At 41.6% G+C, this 22,236-nt stretch overlaps 1 protein-coding gene across 1 annotated transcript in view; it reads left to right on the forward strand.

Annotated features, from left to right (window-relative positions):
* Positions 1-22,236, forward strand: part of LOC101605134 — a gene marked incomplete at its 5' end in the record, with an annotated part of 194,604 nt that overhangs the window by 78,138 nt on the left and 94,230 nt on the right. Inside the window, one exon of the mRNA XM_045156986.1 lies at positions 15,046-15,287. Coding sequence (XP_045012921.1) covers positions 15,046-15,287 — 242 coding nt within the window. The remainder of the gene's footprint in view (positions 1-15,045; positions 15,288-22,236) is intronic.

Below are 22,236 nucleotides of genomic sequence, written 5' to 3' on the forward strand. Positions count from 1 at the left end.
TGATCAGGTCAAAATTGTCATAACAAGGTCAAGATGTGAGATGCCCGATGCCTGAGTCTGATATGTTGCGAACTCTGAGCGTTGAGAACGACACACAGAATGCCATGGAAGAGGAGCAGGGAGGCCCTTGCAACTCACGTCCTCCCGGGGGGAGCTTAACATCACCTACATTTCTGAATCCTGATAATATGTCAGGCCCTGTGCTAACACTGTCCAGATAGCATTTCATGGATGTTCATAATGTCATTAGTATTGTTTCTACCCATGACATTCATTTCCAGAGTTAAGAGATTCTACTTAATGTCTGTAACAGAGGAAAGGCCCAAGAGAAACAGCTCAAAGGAGAAAGTATTTATTTTGTTCACTGTTATAGACATGAAAGACCCTCATGGTGGAGAGGAAGGATGTGTTGCAGAATACTTCTTATTGTGGTGGCCGGGAAGCAGAAAAAAGGCATAGAGCACTCAGCTGACTTTGTGGTTTTTTTCCCTTTTTAAATTTTTATTTATTTATTTTTCTCCCTTTTTATCCCATGGGGTTCTCACCCACTCCATGGGATGGTACCACCTACCATCATAGGACCATTCAGTGTGATCCTCTTGCCTCCTTGGAAGCACCCTTGGAAAACACTCAGAGATATACAGCATCAACCTCCAAAGGGATTGTAAATCCAATTAAGTAGACAATGCATCATACTATCCAACGTTTAATGACTGCTCAATGCTGGAGAAACCATTTATGAAGCTCACTCAGGCAACCACCATTGAATGAATTCAGTAATAAACAGTTCTCTTGTTTGGCTGTTCATTCAAATGAACTTTAATAAAACTCCATGTGAGCACTAAAAATGTTAGCTTCTGGGCAGATGAGATAGCTCCGTCTGTAAACTGCTTGCCTTACAAGTCTGAGATCTGAGTATGATCCTTAGAACTTACGGGAACAATGTCAGGCATGGTTGTGCACACCTGAGATGCTAGTGCTGGGAAGGTAGGAACAGGTGGATCCCCGGGGCTCACTGGCCAGTCAGTCTGGCCTAATTGGTAAGTTCCAGGCCAATGATAGACTCTGTCTCTAAGAAAGGTGAACAGTGTTCTTGAACACGACATGTGAGGTTCTTCTCTGGACTCCGCAAGCATGTACACACATGTGCATGGATACACACACATTAATGATGGCTAAATAAAACATAAATACTGGCTTCTTGGAGCAAGAAAAATGTGATATATTTCTTACTCTTCTCTGTGATGTAATCTGGGTTAAATGGGGATAGTTTATGCCAGGCAAGGTAATTTTTTAAATTTAAGATACCCCCAAAGTCAGATTGTGCTAGTTCATTTGTTTCCTGGAGCTTAAATCAAGTACTTAAAAAAAAAAAAAATCAAATATTTTGGGGTAAAGGTATGAATTTTTTTTTAGACTCAGACAGCATGTTGTACTAGATTAATGCTGTGAACCAAAAAACATAAATCCTTTCATAGTCCTAAAAGCCTAGGCTGCAAGCAGCTAAGAGGTGAGTGAGACTCTAATATGGCCTGCTCAGGTTCACACGTCCTGGTCCTAGTTTTGCTTCAACCTTGCCTGAATGTTTTCTGCTTCATAATTGCTGTCCTTACAAGGGGCTGGATGAAGTAGGGTCATTTGTTTGTTGAAAGTCATCACTGTGAGAGGAGGGGGAGCATTCTTCCACTCCCACATAAACATTGACCTCTCTCAGCAAAATCCAGGACTTGGCATGAAAAACTTGTATCAGGTGCTGGAATTTGGCCTTTGTTTATTTAAACATTGTTCCATCTAAGTGTAGAATACACTGCTGGGGTCCTTTTAATTTTTTTGTTAGAGATTTAATTCCACTATAAAGACAATTCAAGTGAGAAACTTCAGCACGCTGATTTGTTCTTTGAGTCATGGCACTGTAATTAGCTGAGTTGGGTTTTAAAAGCTGTAGAAGAACATCTTTCTTGTCTGTTTATGTCAGAAAAAAATGGCTAATGAGCACTTATCAAAAAGATGAACATTTTTTCATTAGATTAGCTAAAATCAAAACAGATTTATAATGTACTATTATGTTTCAGCTTGGAATAAATTGAGTAAAATAGCTAATATCTTCACGGCTCCCTGAGACTGTGTCTTGGTAAGATGGGATCCACCTCCCCGCCCCTCCCCCACTCCTAGACTTCAGAAAGTATTCATGTATGGCAACTTTCTTTGTGGCGAAGTGACTTCCAGACACATTCCCAGAGGGTTTTAGAATGGTCTTCAGGTTATTTGTCATATTGGAATAGCTGCCAGGCAGGTCCCAGTACTGGCTGTGTTTGTGTCATGCCACTGTCCCTTCCTCCTTAATAATATGGTCATGCCAAGTTGTTTTAAAGAAGATTTCTCCCCGTTCTTTTCATAGCAGGTAGTCAAAATGCCACCTGTACCCAGTACCCTGCTGAGCCTTCTTTCCTGCGGAGAATTTCATCGTCCCAAGATGAGCCCTAGCTGATGTGTCACCATTAAGCTCAGATAATGAAGGCTGATGTCTTAGGAGAGTTCAAAGCAAGGATGTAGAATTTTAAAAGCCTCGTTTTAAAGGTCACTTGGGTGGTGGGTTATTTTCAGATCGCCATCCTTTCTCTTCCACTAGCTGAGAGTTAAAGTCCATGTTCTTCCAGGGCCCCTTAGTAACTATGAATATGCACACATCCAAAAAGCATCACGATAATGAGGCTTGATGTGAACACAGAAGATCCTATAGTTGGGAACTTGAATGTCTTCCAAGGTCCCACGTGTTAAAAGGCAACTTGCATCCTGGTGCTATTGGGAGATGGTACTAGCACCTTTAAGAGGTGTGGCCTAATGAGAGGTCTTGGGCCATGGACAAGAGGTGTACTTTTAATGGGATAGTTGGGCCTGATTTCTTCCTCTCTCTGTCTTCCTGGGCCAATGGATTGTGGACTAAATCCTCTGAAACTGTGAGACAAAGTAAGCATCTTATCTTTATTAGTTGATTATCTCTGAGTATGTGACTAAACGTAGAATTTTGCTTTTCTTAGGTGTTTTGAGTTTGCATTTGGAGTGAATGAGGAAGAGAGAAATTCTCTGCATATGAACATAAATTTTTTTTAAAAAAATGAAAATTAGGGTCTGAGGATGTAGTTTAGTTGGTAAAGTGCTTGCCATTGCAGCATGTGGACCTGAGTTCAATTCCCCACACTCACCTAAAAAAATGCGCCATGGTTCATGTGTGCAATCCGAGTGCTGAGGAAGTGGAGATAGTCAGGTCCTTCTCTGGGACTCACTAATCTGAGCTCCAGGACAATGGGAGATCCTGTCTCCAAAACAGTGGACAGTGACTATGGAATAACACCCCAAGGTTGTACTCTGGCCTTCACATATACACACATACACATTCATACTCAAACAGACGTGTACCTTCCCACATACAGATAAACACACATAAACACACACACACATACATAAAAGAAAGTAATCTGGTCTGGACACTAGATACATAATATTATGCAGTCATAAATGTTTTAAATCATATACCTTGTGTCCACATAGCTTTTGGGGGGGGACTTTTTATTGATGTATAAAACATTCATAAATGTAAGACTTGATACATTTTTATTAATTCTGCAACATAAGCTGCCTCTGTCACTACTCCTAGACAGAAGCATAGAACATCCCTAATACTATAGAAGCCTTCTTCATGGGCTGGAGAGATGGCTTAGCGGTTAAGCGCTTGCCTGTGAAGCCTAAGGACCCTGGTTCGAGGCTCGGTTCCCCAGGTCCCACGTTAGCCAGATGCACAAGGGGGCGCACGCATCTGGAGTTCGTTTGCAGAGGCTGGAAGCCCTGGCGCGCCCATTCTCTCTCTCTCCCTCTGTCTGTCTTTCTCTCTGTGTCTGTCACTCTCAAATAAATAAATATATTAAAAAAAAAAAAGAAGCCTTCTTCATGACCCTTCTTTGTTATCACTCAGCTCTTGGAAGTAGCACCATCTGATGCTCACCACTATAGATGTTTTAGAACATTTTTATAAGTGGAATCATGCAGTAGGTATTGGTTTGGCCTCTTTGTTTTAAATTAAGTCGAATCTTTGTGTGGACACATCATGTGTTGGTACCATCATTCCCCTCCTTCCTGCCCTCACTCCACTAAAGGCCTTCCTCGGTGGGAATGTTGGTATTCCCCATGGGCTATGGGTTATGAGTTGTGAGAGCAGTCAGTCATCGTGGAGGGGGCAGTGCCTCTGGATACTCCCCCCTCACCCTTTGGCTCTTACAATCTTTCCACCCCTTCTTCTTCATAATTCCTTGAGTTGCACTTGAGTGTGTTTTAAGTCTACTTTGTGTTGAGCTCTCAGAAGCTTCTGGACTTCTGCTTTGGTATGTTTTGAGCATTGTCAGTGCTTGTCTCCATCACCCTGGCACAGATTTTCAGGCTTGTTATGGAAGCAGAACTCTCGCTCATCTCACCAAGTCCTCTGTGGTTTCTCCTGGACCCTGGCTGATGTGTGCTGGGTGGTCACCTCCTCATAGGGAGTCAGCTATCTTTTCTTGTATTGTTGATAGATTTTGGTCGTCCTGGGTTCTTGCTGCCTTTGAAAAAGAAAAGCAGGTTCTCCAACAGAGAATGAAACCAGCATAGGTCCAAGGGTATGAGCATCAATAATTTAAAGAGATTTTGAGGCAAGTAGCCCCTCTTTTGGCCAAAGACTAGTGGGAGCGTGCAATTGGAGGCCATAATCTTGGTCTTCATAAGATCCTAATTTGGTTTTCAGTTCTAGCTATGGGTTCCTTACTTCTGAGCAGATTTCTTAACCTATCAGAAAGCCATTGGTTACCCACTTAGGCTGGGTACCACCATTGCACGGGTGGGTACATTTTGTCAGGCTGGTTACTTTCACATAGCAGCATCTCCTGCTTGCTTACCACATTGCCAGCCATCCCCCCTCAACCCCCACAGCACATATAGGGCTTCCCAGCACTATGACAGGCTAACCATCTAGGACCCTGCTTCCTTCCAGATTCCAGCCAGATCTCTTTATGTTCTGTGTTGGCAGCATGTGTCTTCAGCAATAGAGTCTTGCCTTTCACCTCAGACCAGTAATCAAGTGCTTTGACAGAAGCCTGCTTTGATTTTGGGACCTCATAGGACTCTCTGATCAACAGATCAACGTGGATCATAACCAATTTCTGATGCTAGCTGCGGCTGGAGGTCCCGAATCTCTTTTGGCCTCAATCACAGCCATGCCTTGACTTTAGGGCTTAGGGGCAGTAGCACTGGTCCATGCTCCCCCACTGTACCCAGCCGAGCAGGTTGTGGGAGACTCACTGGTTCCCCAAGGCTGGTGGTTGCCAGCTATGGCTAGAAGGGGAGGAGGGGTGGTGGAGGTTGCAGGGTGTGCTGGTTTGATTCAAGTGTCCTCCATAAACTTATGTGCTCTGATGCTAGTCTCCCCAGTTGATGACAATTGGAAATTCAAGCCTCCTGGAGGTAGTGTAGTGGTGGGGGCGGGCTTATGGGTGTTACAGCCAGTTTCCCCTTGCCAGTCTTTGGCACACTCTCCTGTTCCTATTGTCCACCTGATGTTGGCCAGGGGGTGATGTCCACCCTCTGCTCATGCCAACATTTTTCCCTTCCATCATGGAGCTTCCTCCTCATGCCTGTATGCCAAAACAAACCTTTTTTTCCTCCACAAGCTGTTCTTGGTCAGGTGATTTCTGCTAGCAATGCAAACCTGACTGCAGCACAGGGCTCCACGACTAGTCTGGACCTGGGTCTCAGCGTTGGCTGGCTGTGGGGCTTCGGTGTGCACAGGAGGCCGGCAATCAGAAGATATGGCTGAGGCTAAAGTGATCTGCCAGGGCTGGTGGTGCCTGCGGTGGGGAAGGACGTGCGGGGTGCCTGCACCAGGGCGTGCGCAGGCGTGTGGGGTTTGGGAGACCTGCTGGTGTGTGTGTGTGTGTGTGTGTGTGTAAGGGTGGGGGAGCGGGGATGAGAGGGTGGGCCCTGGCTCCTGCAGCGTGTGTGCCCTCTCAGGGGGTTGTTCCCCTATCTGAGGCAGGAGGTGTGGGGAAAGGCCTACAAGGAATGGCCCTGCCTGCCCGACCTCAGACAACCTGAGTAGACGGGCCCTGTGTAAGGGGCCACTAGGGTTCCTGAGAGTGTAGAAATGGGCAGAATTCATAATATGCACACCCCCTCCCACCAGTGAAGGTCTGCTGGCACCTGATAGCGTTGGAGCCCCACAATTCTTGCCTGGCTTTATCCCCGAAGCTCAAGTGTAGTTAGTCTGCCATTTTGACCGGAAGTCCCCTGCACTATGTAGGTTTGGCAAATTCTATTCAAAATTTTGTCTGTAAGATTTTGTTATTCTGTATAGCAAAATGACGTTATCTTCCATTGTGTACTGTTTTATCACACATAGATACTACAGTTTATTAAGCCATTTTATAATTGATGGGTATTTGTTCTCTTTTCAGCTTGAGCCAATTAGGGACAGTGCTGCTGTGGATGATTTTCTGCCTTTTGGTGCATAGTCAATTTTTATACTATATGTACCAACTTATATTTTCTTCAGCAGATTATTAGAGTTCTAGTTGCTCTCCATCCTTACAACATTTAGTAAAAAGCTGGGTGTGGTGGCGCATGCCTTTAATCCCAGCACTCTGGAGGCAGAGGTAGGAGGATCACTGAGAGTTCAAGGCTACCCTGAGACTACAGAGTGAATTCCAGGACAGTCTGAGCTAGAATGAGACCCTACCTCAAAAAAAAACCCCACAATAAATAAATAAATAAACAAATAAAATAAAAAAATTAAACCAATATTTAGTAAAATTGTAGTTGTTTTGAAGGCTTTCAAAAATACGTCAAGCACTTAGTCAGTAAAGTGCTTGCTGTGTAAGCATGTGGACCTAAGTTTGGATCCTCAGAATCCACATAAAAGGTTGGACATGGTGCCATGTACCTGTAATCCCAGCACTGGGGAGGCAGAGACAGGAGGATCCCTGGGGTTTGCTAGCTAGCTAGTCTAGACAAATTGGTGAGTTCCAGTTTTACTGAGACACTGTCTCAAAAACAAGGTGGAGAGTGATTGAGAAAGACACCCTGATATCCACCTTTGGCATCTGTGTGTGTGTGTGTGTGTGTGTGTGTGTGTGTGTGTGTGTGTGTGTGTCTGTATGTATGCATACGCACACGCACACACACACACATACAAGTAAATAAACAAAAAGTAAGCCATGGTGGTATTAATTTTCATAACTTTGGTAACTAATAACATTTCGTAACTTTTAGTATGCTCATTGGCCATGGATAGCCTCTTTCACTAAGTACCTATTCAAATTATTTTAAGATGAGTTATATTTTTTCATCATTAAGTTATTGGAAATCTTCCTATGTCATGAGCATATGTATTTATTATCTCTTTCTACACACACACACACACACACACACACACACACACACACACACAAATACACTCTTAATTTTAAAGAAGTTATGAGGCAGGAGGAGATGGCTCAGTGTGCAAGCCATGCTAGTATGCAAACCTGAGTTTGATTCCTAGCACCCGTGTATAAAGCTGGGCATATCCATGCATCCTATAACCAAGTCCTGAGTAGGGTAGAGACGGAAGAATATCTGGGGCTTCCTGGTCAGCCGGTATGATAAAAAAATGACAGCTACAGTTTACTGAGAAACTTCACCTCAAAGCAAAGCAGAAGAGTGATAGAGGAGGAGACCTGACCTCCTCACGTGTAACATGGGTGTGTGCATCTTCTCTCACATGTGCACACACAGTATACACAACACAGTCATACACACACGTGCGCACCAGAAGTTAGAACTAGTGATGTCTTCTTTAATGGTAAATGCTACTTGAGTGATACTTTAAATTGACAAAAATCACACATATATTTTGTACAACATAGTTCAAAATGTGTATACATTGTGGAATGGTAGATAGAGCTAATTAAGATATACAGCAACTCATGCACTTATTTTTAGTGATGAAAACACTTAAATGTACTTTTAGCAGTTTTCAAGAATACATTATTATTAATTATAATCACTGTGTTACACAGTAGGTCAGTTCAGTTCATTCCTCCTAACAAAAGTCTTGTATCCTTTGACCAAAAGCCCACATACTTCAGTGTTACAGATGTATCCTCCTTTGCTTTTTAAGAGCCTTGGTCTTGCTTTTCCTTGGACATTTATGCAAATAACTTCTGGGTATACTTTGAGATATGGTAATGTTCATTACTAAAAATAGATTTCTCCTCACTGTATTCCAGTTGTACTTGTATTAATTAGGTGGTCTTATATCCTGGATCTGTTCTGTTCCAGTAATCTATTTACCTATCATATGCCAATACCACTATTTTAACTATCTTACATTTTATAATAAATCGTAATGTTTAATAATGTAAGTTTACCAATTTTTTCCTATTGGTTTTGGCTATCCTGAATCACTTTTCCATATAAAACCCAAGGTGAGTTGATTTATTTTCATAGCAAAGCTAACTGGGATTTTGATTGGGTTTCTGTTGGACCTGTAGCTCAGGTGGTGAGAACTGACTTTCATGTGATCTTTCAGTTCATCAACATGGTCTGTCCCTCCATCTATGTCATCCTTTCTTATTTCCAGCAATGCTTCAGAGATTTTAATGTATAGTTTTGCATATTTATTGTTAGATTTATTCCCAGGCATCTGATGCATTTGACTTTAGACATTCTTAGGTGGTTTTCAAGCGCTAATGAAAATGGCATTATTTAAAAATAACTACTTTACTTTCATTGCCATGAATAGCTTCTGTGGGTGCTGGATTTGAGGATTGTATTATTTACATACTTGAAATATGCCATGTCTTCTGGTGTTTTCATTGGATGTCTTATTTTGTTGCTTTGAAGGCTTTCATTTTGGATTTGATGTTTGTGTGTTCCACAGTTAACCACGTGCTATGCCCCATCATTTGAGCATCTCTTTACTTTCTGGCACGGCAGGGTGTTCCAGGATCATCTTTTACTTCCTCTCTTCTGAGACCTGAATCAGTCATGTCTTCAAAGAGTCCTGGTTCATTTCTGGTGATGATGGTATTCATTAGGTGCTATTGGCATGCCTTTGTGCTTAGGCACAGTACAGCATAACACTCTCTGTCTGTCTGTCTCTCTTTCTCCCTCATCTGTGAGTTCATTGATAACCCAAGTTCAATTTAACTGTAGGAGGTTAATTTTAGTCTTCCTCTTTTTGGCACAGCATTTTAAGTCCTTTCTGTAGGTGAGAAATCTGGCTCACATTACCCTCATTGTGTCTGCTCATTCCCTCAGGTTTAGATTCGTGAAAAGCTGGTTCAACATCACTAACCTTATACAAACATAACTGCTAGCTCATGTTCAGTATTTGCTAACATATCTTTTTACTCTAGACTGTTTAGTCAAAAATATTTTCCCCTTTGTGTGATTATAACTAAGTTCATTTGTTTCTGTTTATATTCCATTTTATATCTCCTCCATTATTAATTTGATATCATTATCCAGAACCCAAGATGACACTCGAAGGTGTATGCAGAAAGCTGTATGACTTTCCCTTCCTTGCGCCATCTACCTTGTATATGCCCTCATTCATTTTTACTTTAATCTTCCTAAGTTTCTTTTTTATAAGTATCAATAAATAAATACACATATTATTTCTTCTTAGTGCTTTTTTAAGCATAGAAACAGAATTGCATGCTCTTTTATGCATTCATTTTGGAGAGTTGACAATAAATAGGTTCTAGGAAGAACTTCATATCATATCTTTTTCAATTTGTATATGTTCATTGTACATAGTGATGGGTTTCATGGCGACATTTTAATACTAGTATATCATGTACTATAACCATAACACCCTACTTTCTCCTACCTCCCCTCTCATTATTACTGCTTTATGTGCTATATACATGTGTGATTTTATGTCTCTGTATAAAATCTAGGATCCATAAATGTAGTATTTCTCTTGCTGAATCTGATTTATTTCACTTAACTTGATATCCAGTCATATCTCTTTTCCTGTAACTGACATAATTTTATTCTTTTTGTGGTCCAATGTTTTATTCATTAGTCTTTTGATGGGTACCGAGGTTGATTCCATAACTTTCCTAGTTGTATAGAGCCAGGATACACACGTATGTACTAGCACCACTTCTTCAGGAACGGCATAGCTAGGTCATACGGTAGTTCTCTTTTTAGTTGTTTTCTTTTTGAGGAATCTCCATATTGATTTCCATAGTGGAAAACACTAGCAGTGTATAGATTCCCTTTGCTTTGCACCTCATCATATTTGTTGTTATTTGTCTTCTTACTGATAGCCATTCTGACAGGGGAGAGATACCATCTCCCAGTTGTTTTAATTTGCGTTCCCATTTGCTAACTAGGTTCAACATTTTTCTTATGTTTATTGGTCATTTGTGTTTCATCGTTTGAGAACTCTGTTCATTTCATAATATATTTATTTATTGACTTATTTGGTTTCTTGGTAGTATTTTATGTACTTTATAATTCATATACATTTTCTTGAGCTGTGTGGTATTTATCATATGAACATTCCATAATTATTCAACAATTGCCTATAGGTGTTTTTCCTTCAATATTTTTGTACCTTGCCCATGGGTGCTTTAATATTATTAAAGGTATAAAGTCTGGGAGGACTTAGTGGATAAAGTGCTTGCCTCATAATCTAAAGGACCAGAATTTGGATCCCCAACACCCAAATAAATGCCAGGTGGGCATGGTGACCCACCTGCAGCCCTGACTCAGGAGAAAGACACAGGATATTCCTGGGGCAAGCTGGCTAGATAAACTAGCCCAGTCAGTGAGCTCTTATTTCAAGTAAAAGACCCTGTGTCAACAAAATAACATGGAGAGGGATCAAGGAAGGCATGACATCAACCTTTTGCCACCATAGACATGTACATACATGCACCCACACCCACATATGTACCCACACACAACACGCATCACCCATGCCACAGACACATAGTCATGCAAAATAAGAATATATCTTCAAGGTGAGTTCTTAGTTGGGAATCAAAGGCTAACACCAGATATTATCGTATTTGCCTTAAAGGTGGGGACATTCCTGCCAATCATGTATGAGAGTACCACTTTTCTTGTGAGCCCATGAAGAGAACGTGCTGTCAAATTCTGTAATATGAGCCAAAATGGATAATTGAAAGCTGGCTTTTTCAGTACTCATAATTTGCATTTCTGTTATTCTGAATGAATGAAGCCATCAATCTTGTCACATGTTTAAAGTATATTTTGAAATTTTACTTTGTGCATTGTTTGCTTGTGACCTTTATTGATTTGTCTATTTAAGGGTTTTGCTGTGGAATATCTCCTATAGCTCATGTGTTGATCCCCAGTTGGTGGCCTATTTGGGGAGATTGTAGAACCCCTAGGAGGCAGAGAGAGCTTCACTGTAGGAGGACTTTGAGGTTTTATCACTTGGCCCCACTTCCTGTTCTTTCTCTGCTTCCCAGCAGGATGCAATGTGTCCAACGAGCCTCTTGTCACCAGGCCTTCCTTTCTCACCAAGATGGGCTGAATCTCCTGATACTATGAGCTGAAATAAACCCTTTCCTCCCTTAAGCTGCTTCCTGTCAGGTATTTGGTCACAGCAACCACACAGTAACATGGATTTGGTTTTGCTGTGCATATGTTTGTAGTATGTACGGTGGTGTGGGTATGTATAGTAAATGCATGTGTGCATGAAGATGCCTGTGCCCCATGTGTGTATGTGTGGAGGTCAGAGGAAAATGTCAGGTGTCTTTCTCTATCGCTCACCTGCTTGTTTCCTTGAGATGGAATCCCTCACTAAGCCCGGAGCTGCCGTTTTCAGTCAGACAGGCTACCCAGCAAGCCTCAGTGGTTCTGTCTCTGCTAGAACTGGGGTTATAGACATGCATGGCTATGCCCAGCTGTTTATGTGAGTGCTGTGAAATTGAACTCAGAATGAATCCAGCCCTCTCAGGCAATCACACATCTGTGGAAAGTGCTCTTACCCACCAAGCTATTTCCTCAGCCCCCACTATCAGTTTCAATCCTCACACTCCCATCTGAGAACCCTTTGGGCAGCAAGGCAAGATGTCTTGCTTTGTTTTGTCCTTTGTCTGTGGTGCATGCTGACCATCAGGATTTTAGTCTGTAGGACTGCTTTACTGTATTTGTAAAACATCTATTGTGTTTTTGTCATGAATACCTCTTTCCTGGAAGGTCTTGCATTTTTGGCTGGACTTACGAATTGCAAAGGTTTTGGAGATATTGTAGTCTATCTTAAGTCTCAGCTGAAGGAGAACATCTCCAGTTCACTCAACACTTTTTAACTGAGTTGTTTATCTTTGTATTGTTGAGTTGTAAGCATTCTTGGATACTAGATCTATACTCAGTATGTGATTTGTAGCTATTCTGTGGTTTGTCTTTTCATCCATTTTTTTTTTTTGTCTCACTCCCCAGCAGTATCCAAAGCTCACCTTTGCATCCTCAGCACCACAGGGATCCTCTTTTCTTGTTAGACACTCAGCCTCATGATGTTGCTTCATGCTGGGTTCTTTCTTTGTCTTAGTCCAAGCGCTAAGGACTCATCACCTGTCTCCATGGGAGCTGTGTGGTTACTCTCATTTTCTGCAGCTTGCTGTTCTCCATTTTTGTGTCCTCTTCCAGCACAAAGAGGCCACAAATTTGAGTTGGGGACATAGCTCACTGGTAGAGTACTTGTATACCGTGTTAGGGCCCAGGGTTCCATCCCCAGCATAGCAAAGCAAAAACAAACAAACAGCAAGTTCTAGGTTGCTGCTGTCCCTGCAGCCTGTATTATCCACACAGGAAATGGGCCAGTATCCCAAGGAGAACCAGCAGTGGCAAATGACTACCTCATTTGCATGTGTCACCCTGTCCCCAGGTTGTAGCCTGTAAAGTCTGCCTCGATTACTTCCTAATACTCTCCTGAAGCTGGCCTTTGACATCTCTGCCTTTTGCAGATGTTCTCACAGAGGGCTTTTCTGATATGAGTTACTCTGTCATTGCTAGTAGCAGCAGTCATCTTTACACTTAACACATTTCATTAAATTTGTATGGAAATGAGAGAACACAGTGAAATTGACAAAGCATTTTACAATTGACAGGGAAATTGGCTTGCTCATGCATTACTGGGAAAGGGGGGATAAATCGGTATTGCCTTTCTGGAGGGCATTAATTTTTATCCAGATCCTTAATTCATCTGTCCTTTGACCTAGCAATTTCGCATCTAGAAATTTATACTAAGGAGATAATTGTGAATACATGTACAAATTTCTTTGTAAAGATCTCCATCTCATGAGCAAAACTGGGATCAAAATCCTATATAAACAACAATAGGGGATATCAAAGGCAATGAGATATAATGGAATATAATCTTCTCAAAGATACAGAAAAATATTTAAGCACATTAGTGACCTATTGTTAAGTGCAAGAGAGCACAAAACATCACATATACTAGGATCCCATTTTAAAAAAATGTATACCTACAGCTATAAGACTAGAATAATGTATGTGGAAATGATTGTTAATAGTGGGTGTTGTTAGATATTAGATTTTCTTCTTTGTAAATGCATATTGAATTGTTTTCTGTAGGACACGATTTGTTTAAACACTTACACTTTAAAAAGAATTTAGAGGCTGGCAAGATGGCTTAGTGGTTAAGGCGCTTGCCTGCAATGTCTAAGGACCCAGGTTTGATTCCCCAGAACCCATGTAAGCCAGATGGACATTGTGGCACATAAATCTGGAGTTCGTTTGCAGTGGTTAGAGGCCCTGGTGTGCCCATTCTCTCTCTCTCTTGCTTTCTCATAAATAAATAAATAAAAATTATTAAAAACTTAAAAAAGTATTTATTTGCCAGCAGAGAGATATAAACAGAGAGAGATACAAACACAGAGAGACACACACACACACATGGAGAATGTGTGTGTATGGGTGCACCAGGGCCTCTACCCAATGTAACTTTGTGCATGTGGCTTTACATGGGTACTGAGGGATCAAACCCTGGTTGTTAGGCTTTGCAGGTAAGCTCCTTGAAAGTTGAGCCATATCTCTAGCCCTAAATAATTATTATACTTTTCTTTTTAGAACTTGTATTTGGCAGGCTCACTTGATGTTTTCTTGCAGACATTTTATTTTATATTGATAACCTGAGCTCTATTTTTATACTCTTGGGTATTTTATAGACTTTTCATATTTTACCTTGTTAAAAGTACTTTGTGGGGCCTGTAGAGATGGCTTAGCAGTTAAGACACTTGCCTGCAAAGCCTGGGGACCCATGTTTGACTCCCCAAATACCACATAAGGCAGATGTACAAGGTGGCGCATGTGCAAGGGCATGCATGCGCACAGGTGGCTCATGTGTCTACAGTTCAATCGCAGTGGCTGGAGGCCCTGGCATGCCAATTCTCCCTCCTTCTCTCTCTCTCTCTTTCTCTCACACACACACAAAATACTTTGTGGAACAAAAGATCTCCACACAAACATACTTTAAGTTCCATCTAGTAAAATTCGAACAAAGGGTTTACCTGTTTCTGGCAGCATATGCCAAAGTTTTTTTTTTTAAATATTTTATCAATTTATTTATTTGAGAGAGAAAGGGAGAGAGAGAGAGAGAGAGAGAGAGAGAGAGGGGGAGAGAGAGGATGCAGATAGAGAGAATGAGCATGTCAGGGCCTCTAGTCACTGCAAACAAACTCCAGATGCATGTACTACCTTACATGGGTACTGGGGGGTTGTACCTGGGTCCTTAGGCTTCACAGGCAAGCACCTTAACTGCTATTCCATCTCTGCAGCCCCAAATCTTTTAATCAAGAGTTTCTAAAGAATGTATATAGGGTTTGTAATAAAGACCTAGATTATAGTGAAAGATTTACTTTCTAGGGAAGAAATCTAGTGTCCTTTTGAAACCAGTAGCCAAATTTTAATTCAGTTGCTTAAAACTAAAATGAATTTTCTCACAAACATTCATATCCATGGTTGCACTTTTCCTTGAAGGTACCTAAGTCGGCAGTTACTATGACTTCCTTGGTCTGGAGGCTGGTTTCTGGAAACACCAACCGTTTCTTGACTACGTCATCTGGTAACCAGAGAGTTGAGGACTGTCATCGGCAGCCTGAAGCCTATGAGTACTTCCTGCCTATCCAGACCAGGTGGCAGGACAATGACCAGTACGGCCATGTGAACAATGTTGTGTACTACAGCTATTTCGACACTATTATCAACCACTATCTGATCAGGTAGGCACGGGTTCGCAGTCTCCCTCCGACGGTCTCGCGTGCCCTCGGTTGCGTGTGAGTCGAGCATCCCTCCGCTAGCACAGCCCTTTTGTTGAATCGGGTGGATGTTGCGCTATTCCACAGGAGAGAAAAGGACCAACCTGCGGGTGAGACATCATCGCCGGCTCTCCCGTGGTCTCAGGTGCTCACTATCTTGGTCCTTTGCACTCAATTATCGGTAAATGTGTTTGTTTATTTGAGTCTCAAATAAACACTTACACAACAAACCACAGAATGCTCAGATGCCGGGCAACTTGAGCAGACATTAACATCAACCCTCAAGGCCTTTTTGTGAGGGGAAACAGCTGCTTTCCCCACAGAGGGCACACGAGGGAAGATGTGAAGATGTTTATTATAGTCTCCCAGTGCCTCAATGACTGTGTTACCATCTGATCAATGTGTTTTTGCAAGAATGATTAGTACATATTTGGTTAATTTAATTATCTATCTGAAAGAGTGTGTCCTATTGAGAAATCTGCATAAATTCCACCTTGTGTTGGTTATGTAGTTTTAATCAAATTGTCTACTTGTCTAGTTGAAACTTCTGTACAAATAACCCATATTTATTGAGAGCTTTCTTTGTATCTAAAATTGTGAAGCATTTTACTCAGTTTCTCATTTGATCTCTATGAGAGATCAGCAGAAATTGTCACCACTTAGCATGAACTCCTGGTCTATGGCCCTTTGGAGCACACTGAGGCACAGAACTAAGGACTTTCTTAGGTCCAAAGAATCCCTGTTATAGGAAGACCAGAAGTACTGATGAATTAATGTCTTTCTGGGAGCAGCCTTGAGCTGTGGACTGAAGGAATTGATAAATAAGTCTCCCACTTTCCTCCCCTCTTGGCTGAGATAACTTTGAAATGTACACTTTACCCAGCTTCCCATGATTCCCTAGTAGGATTAAATTCCAGACCTAGGCAAGAGAGAGGGAACAAAAGAGGATTATGGATGGGAACATGATCAAATTACTATATGCTTATGTATATTAAAGTTCCCAATTATTAAAGAAAAAGAAGAAAACAATAGAGGTTAAGACTTCTGATCTCTGTAGTGAAGCTGTCAGGTGCTTGTCCTATTTCAGGCCTATCCAAGGACCAAGTACCTATTATTTATTGAGACTTTATTATATGAAAGAGATTATGCAAACTGCTTTACCTGTATGCCCAGTTAGTTTTACCAACAACTTCTGAGACAGGTGTTCCTAGTATCTTACTAGTTAGGAGGAAACTAACAATGAGCAAAATGACCACGTACCTGAAATCACACTGAACTACGCGACATTTCCAGAACTTAAAAGCAGGATCTGTTTGCTTCAGAGTTCATAGTTTCAGACTTTATTCCTTAAATTATATCTACACTGATGAAACACTTTTAAAAAACATTTTATTTATGTATTTGCAAGCAGAGAGGGGGATACAGAATGGATGCATTAGTACCTTCAGCTGCTGCGAATGAACTCGAGGTGTATTCGCCACCCTGTGCATTTGGTTTTACATGGGTACTGGGGAATCTAACCCAGGTTAGGCTTTGCAGGCAAGTGCCTTAACCACTGAGCAATCTCTCCAGCCCATACACTGATAGAACTGTTGATTAGAAATAAGCTTTTATAGTTTTAGGGGCTTATTTAAAATTACCAAGAATATCAGAATATTGCTTCTTGTCCTTTTGGCTAAGATCAAGTGAAGAATGTCAGAATATCATAGGAGAGAGCAATTAGAAAATGAGGAAAGGAGTAACATAGTCGCACCTGCCTATAACCTCCAAACTCGGGAGGCTTATGTTGAAGATCATCATGATTTTGAGGCTAGCTTGGGCTGTACATTGAGTTCTAGGTCAGTATGGGCTAGAGTGAGACCTGGTTCGTCCCCCCCCCCACCAAAAAAAAAAATAAAAACAATGGAGCTGGAAAGATGACTTTATGGTTAAGGCACTTGCCTGCAAAGCCTAAGGACCCAGGTTTGATTCCCCAGTACCCACTTTAGCCAGATGCAGAAGGTGGTGCATGCATCTGGAGTGTGTTTGCAGTGGCTGGAGGCTGTGGTGCACCTGTTTTCTCTCTCTCAAATAAATAAATATATCATTAAAAAATAAGGAGCAACAAAATAAGAATATAGAGATTATGTACATCTTATTTTTAAATTTTTTTTATATTTTATTATTTATTTGAGAGAGAGAGAGAGAGAGCACATGAGAGAGAGCAAGAACGTGATGAGTGTGCCAGGGCCTCCAGCCACTGCAAAGCCCAGACACCTGTGCCACCATGTGTATCTGGTTTACATGGGATCTGGAGAATCGAACCTGGGTCCTTAGGCTTCACAGGCAAGTGCCTAAACTGCTAAGCCATCTCTCGAACCCAATGTACATCTTATTTTTATTTTTATTGTTTTAGTTCTATGTTATGTGTTATGTCATCACAATCATATTAATGGCTCCATGATAGGCCAGAATATGTATGTGTTTTCATGTGCAGGTGTGAATTGTCTCTGAAACTTGGTAGTTCTTAATTTGAGAATACTTTAATACAATAGCACTACATTTTTCTACTAACAAAACCTTTGGACTATCTTGTTTATAGTTAGTGCTATGCTATGAATAGAAATGCTATATATTAAATAGATATATAGGGTAATTTTAAAAAGTTCCACAGTTTCACCTAGATTGACAGCCTTGAAGTATGTTGAGATACTATTTACGGTTACATAACACAAAACAACATTGTAACCACTTTTGCCTGTGTGTCTGTGTGTGGATGCATGTGGAGGTCAGAGGCTGACATCGGGCATCTTCTTCTGTTGCTCTCTGCTTTATTTTTTAGACAGGGTCTCTCACAGAAGCTGAAGCTCACTGATGTAGTTGTCCTTGCTGGCTGACAGACCCTGGGGACCCTCCTGTCTCTTGTCCCCCACCCCTCAGTTCTGAGGCCACAGGCCTTTCACCCAGCTTTTACAGGGGTATTGTGGATCAAAACTCAGGTCCTCATGCTTGTGTGGAAAGCTTTGTACCAACTGAGAATCTCCCCAGCTCCTATTTTCTTTTTTTTTTTTTTATTTTTTGTTTATTATTTATTTATTTATTTGAGAGTGACAGACACAGGGAGAAAGACAGATGGAGAGAGAGAGAATGGGCGCACCAGGGCTTCCAGCCACTGCAAACAAACTCCAGACGCGTGCGCCCCCTTGTGCATCGGCTAACGTGGGACCTGGGGAACCGAGCCTCGAACCGGGGTCCTTAGGCTTCACAGGCAAGCGCTTAACCGCTAAGCCATCTCTCCTATTTTAATCACTTACGAAAATACTTCAGTGGGTTTTGGTGTGTTTATAGTGTGCATATCTCCAAACCCCGTGCCTGTGAGTAGTTCTTCTCAGTTCTCTTGTCTTGCCACCACCTGGCAACCACTAATCTGCTTTCTGTCTCTATGGACTTGCCTCTTCTGAACTTTGCATATAAATACAATTGTACAACTTGAGGCTCTGGCTTGATGTTTTTGAGTTTCTGTATGAGTTCTTCTTTTATATATCTGAATACAGTTGCATTGTGTGGATATGCTACATTTTGTTTATGCATTCATCAAGTGACAGAAGGTTCACACTTTCAGCTGCTGGAATGGATCTGCTATGAATATTTTTTTGTGCAAGTTTTTGTATGGATATCTCTTCAGTTCTTTGGGGTATATGCATAGAATGGAATTTCTCGGTGGCATGGTAACTCTCTATATAAAGCTATTTGAGAAACTGCTAAGCTATTTCCATAGTGGCTGTGCTGTTTATTTTCCTATCAGCAGTGTGGGAGGATTCCAGTTTCTCCACATCCTCACCAACACTTTTTGATTATAGCCATCTGTTGTGTGTGAATGAAAATATTTCATTTTCAATTTACATTTCTCTGGTACCTAATAATGCCAAGCACCTTTGCATGTGTCTATTAGCCTTTGGTATACATAACCTTCATTAGAAAAATACTATTGAGCCAGGTATGGTGGTACAGGCCTTTAATTCCAGCACTTGAGAGGCAGAGGTAGGGGGATCTCTGTGAGTTCGAGGCTACCCTGAGACTACATTATTGAAGACAGAGAGAGACAGAAAGAAAGAAACAAACAAAAAGATCTATTGAAATCTTTTACTTTTTTATTTGTTGAGTTGTAACCATTCTTTAAATATTCTGGACATGAGATCCCTATCATGTCTATAACTTGTAACTCTTCTCCTATCCTGAGTTGTCTTCTCACTTTCTTGCTACTCTCATTTGGCTTACTGAAGTTTTGAGTTTAATAACAAACCTCATGTGAACATTGTCAGTAGCAAGTGCTATTCTGGCTGCTTTGCATCCCTACCCCTTCCTCACTTGCAAAAGGGCTTAATCTGTAGCAGTGCTTGAGGGTTCTTCCTCAGATCGCAGACTGGCTGTTAAGGAACTTTTCTTCTCTATGCAAAAGGAAGTGTGCAGAACAGCTTGCCCCTTGAGAGTGCCTGGCTCTTGTGCTTTGCACGGTCCTGGGTCTTCACATTCATGTTACTTTCTGTGCACCTGTCATCATCTCTCTAGAAGCAGATTCCGCTTGCTTGCCTAAGAACAACAAACTACCTTTTAATGCATTCATTTAAACTTTTAGGACAATGTGTGCCTTTAAAAAATCCACTGCAAAAGGCATAGATAATATTTGAGGTCATTTGTAATTTCCCATATTTTGCCAAATAGAGAAACTGGACAGCTAATTTTTCATCTCGCTCAGAGCCATACACTGTCCCTTAGGAAGGGTCAGCCTTGGACCTTCTTGGAGTTGACACATGGGTCATGTCAATGTAATTGAGACTTAGCAATGTCTGGCTTTTAAATGTCTCCCGTTCACAGAGGAGTGTATGGAAAGACCATCCTTTACCTGGTGGACATTGTGTCTATGTGATCCTGGTTTGTTAAAACAGGATTCCAGAGGCTACTACTGCCCTTTGTGGGAGCAGGGATTGTTGCTGACGGCGTGCAAAGGAGAATCTGCCATAATAATGCTCTGCCTCACGCAGAGGGCTATGTTCTTTTATTTTTTAAATAAAAGCTTATTTATATTTATTTATTTGAGAAAGACAAATAGATAACCAGATAGATGATAGATAGATAGATAGATAGATAGATAGATAGATAGATAGATAGATAGATTGATTGATTGCAAATGGGCATGCCAGGACAGGGCCTCCAGCCACTGCAAATGAACTCCAGACACACGTGTATCTGGCTTATGTGGGTACTGGGGAATCAAACTTGGGTCATTTGGCTTTGTAGGCGAGCACCTTAACCACTAAGCCCTCTTTCCAGCCTGAATTCCTTATTCTTACACATTAATTCTTACACTGGGAAAATACCCAGACTCTTGTGCCCAGCAACTTTCTAGTCATGATTTTGTAAAGATGGATTTATCTTTAAACATTCTCGAAGAGATCTGATGATTGTGCATGAGCTGTCAGAAACAAAGGCCTCAACACATAAAGGAGGGTAAAATTGTCGGCTTTCTGAGGCAACCAGAGGAACGCAAGTTGCTCCAGACACACACCTGAGCCCGGGCTGCATGCAGCTTCCTTTCCCCCTGGCATTCCCAGGGTCTTCAGCACTGTGCGTATGCCACAGACTTGTGGACACCCAGCAACTGCCCCACCTTGAACATTAATTTTTTTGAGGGGGGCTTTATCTGGAAGAGGGAACCACGAAGTTGTGGAGAGTTAGAAAGATGGTGGTATAGGCCACAGCCTGCCCAAAGTTCTCATCGTTTTGACACACGGAATGGGTTAAGCTAATTTTTGAACAGTTTATCGCTCATCAATTGTAATTAAATATGTTTATATTAAATTATGTTCTGTAATTAATGTAAAATCCTTTAGCCTATGCTGTTATTAGAACCAGATGCTGAAGTACCAACAATATTTCAACATGACTGTGCTGCCTCACCAGCTGTCTAACTGTAATTACTTTAATCTCAGCTTGTTATCTAATTATCACCTTTGTAAAGGGAAAAGTACTCTCTAATGCGTACTGATTGTTTCAGACGATGATGAAGAGCAGGGAACAGCTGTCAGAGATCGTAGGCTCTGCTTATCATGACGGAGGAACTTATCCTGAAGTGTATCAGGGCCAAACTGGAAAGGCGTGCCAGGCAGGAACTGGGGACTGGCCAGTGAAGGGAGACAGGTGGTGTGCTGGTTCAGGGTGCGGGTACGACCAGTGGATAAACTGCCAGGTGACACCTGCTTCTTCCAGCAATGTCTGAGGGACATAATTCTTATTCATTGGAGATTCAGTTGCTTCATGGGTAACATGGGAGGCAGTAGTCATGCTGGGTTCTGTCTCTGAGGATTATCATAAGGACTCAAGAGCTAAGCCATGGGAAGCTTCCAAGATGGTGTTTGACAACATGCACATACTAAGTAAATGTTAACTACTTTATTCTTAAGGGGAAGTCAGTATGGCTATCTTCCCTTCTACCTTAGCCTTGATAGACAAATTCAAAGCATTTAAATTGGGTTCTTGGGTCTGTGGGGACAACTCAGTGGGTCAAGTTGCTGGCCCACAAGCATAAGGATCTGAGCTCAGATTTCTAAGACCCATGTAAAATGCCAGGCATGGAGGTGTGCTCTTGTAGTCCTAGTAGTAGGAGGCAGAAACAAGGGGCTCGCTGGCCAGATAGTGGTGGTGGTTTGAATCAGATGTTCCTCATAAACTCAAGTGTCCTGAATTGCTTGGTCCCCAGATGGTGGCAGTTTGGGAGGTGGAGGCTTACTGGAGGAGGTGTGTTCCTGGGGCCTGGCTTAGGGGTGTTATAGCCAGTTTCCCCTTGCCAGAGCTCAGCTTACTCTCTTGCTGCTATTTTCCACCTGCTGTAACAAGATTGTGACATCCAGCCTGTACCCATGCTTTGTTTTCCTCT

Source organism: Jaculus jaculus, chromosome 8 (assembly GCF_020740685.1).
Source record: "Jaculus jaculus isolate mJacJac1 chromosome 8, mJacJac1.mat.Y.cur, whole genome shotgun sequence".
Classification (NCBI taxonomy): Eukaryota; Metazoa; Chordata; class Mammalia; order Rodentia; family Dipodidae; genus Jaculus; species Jaculus jaculus.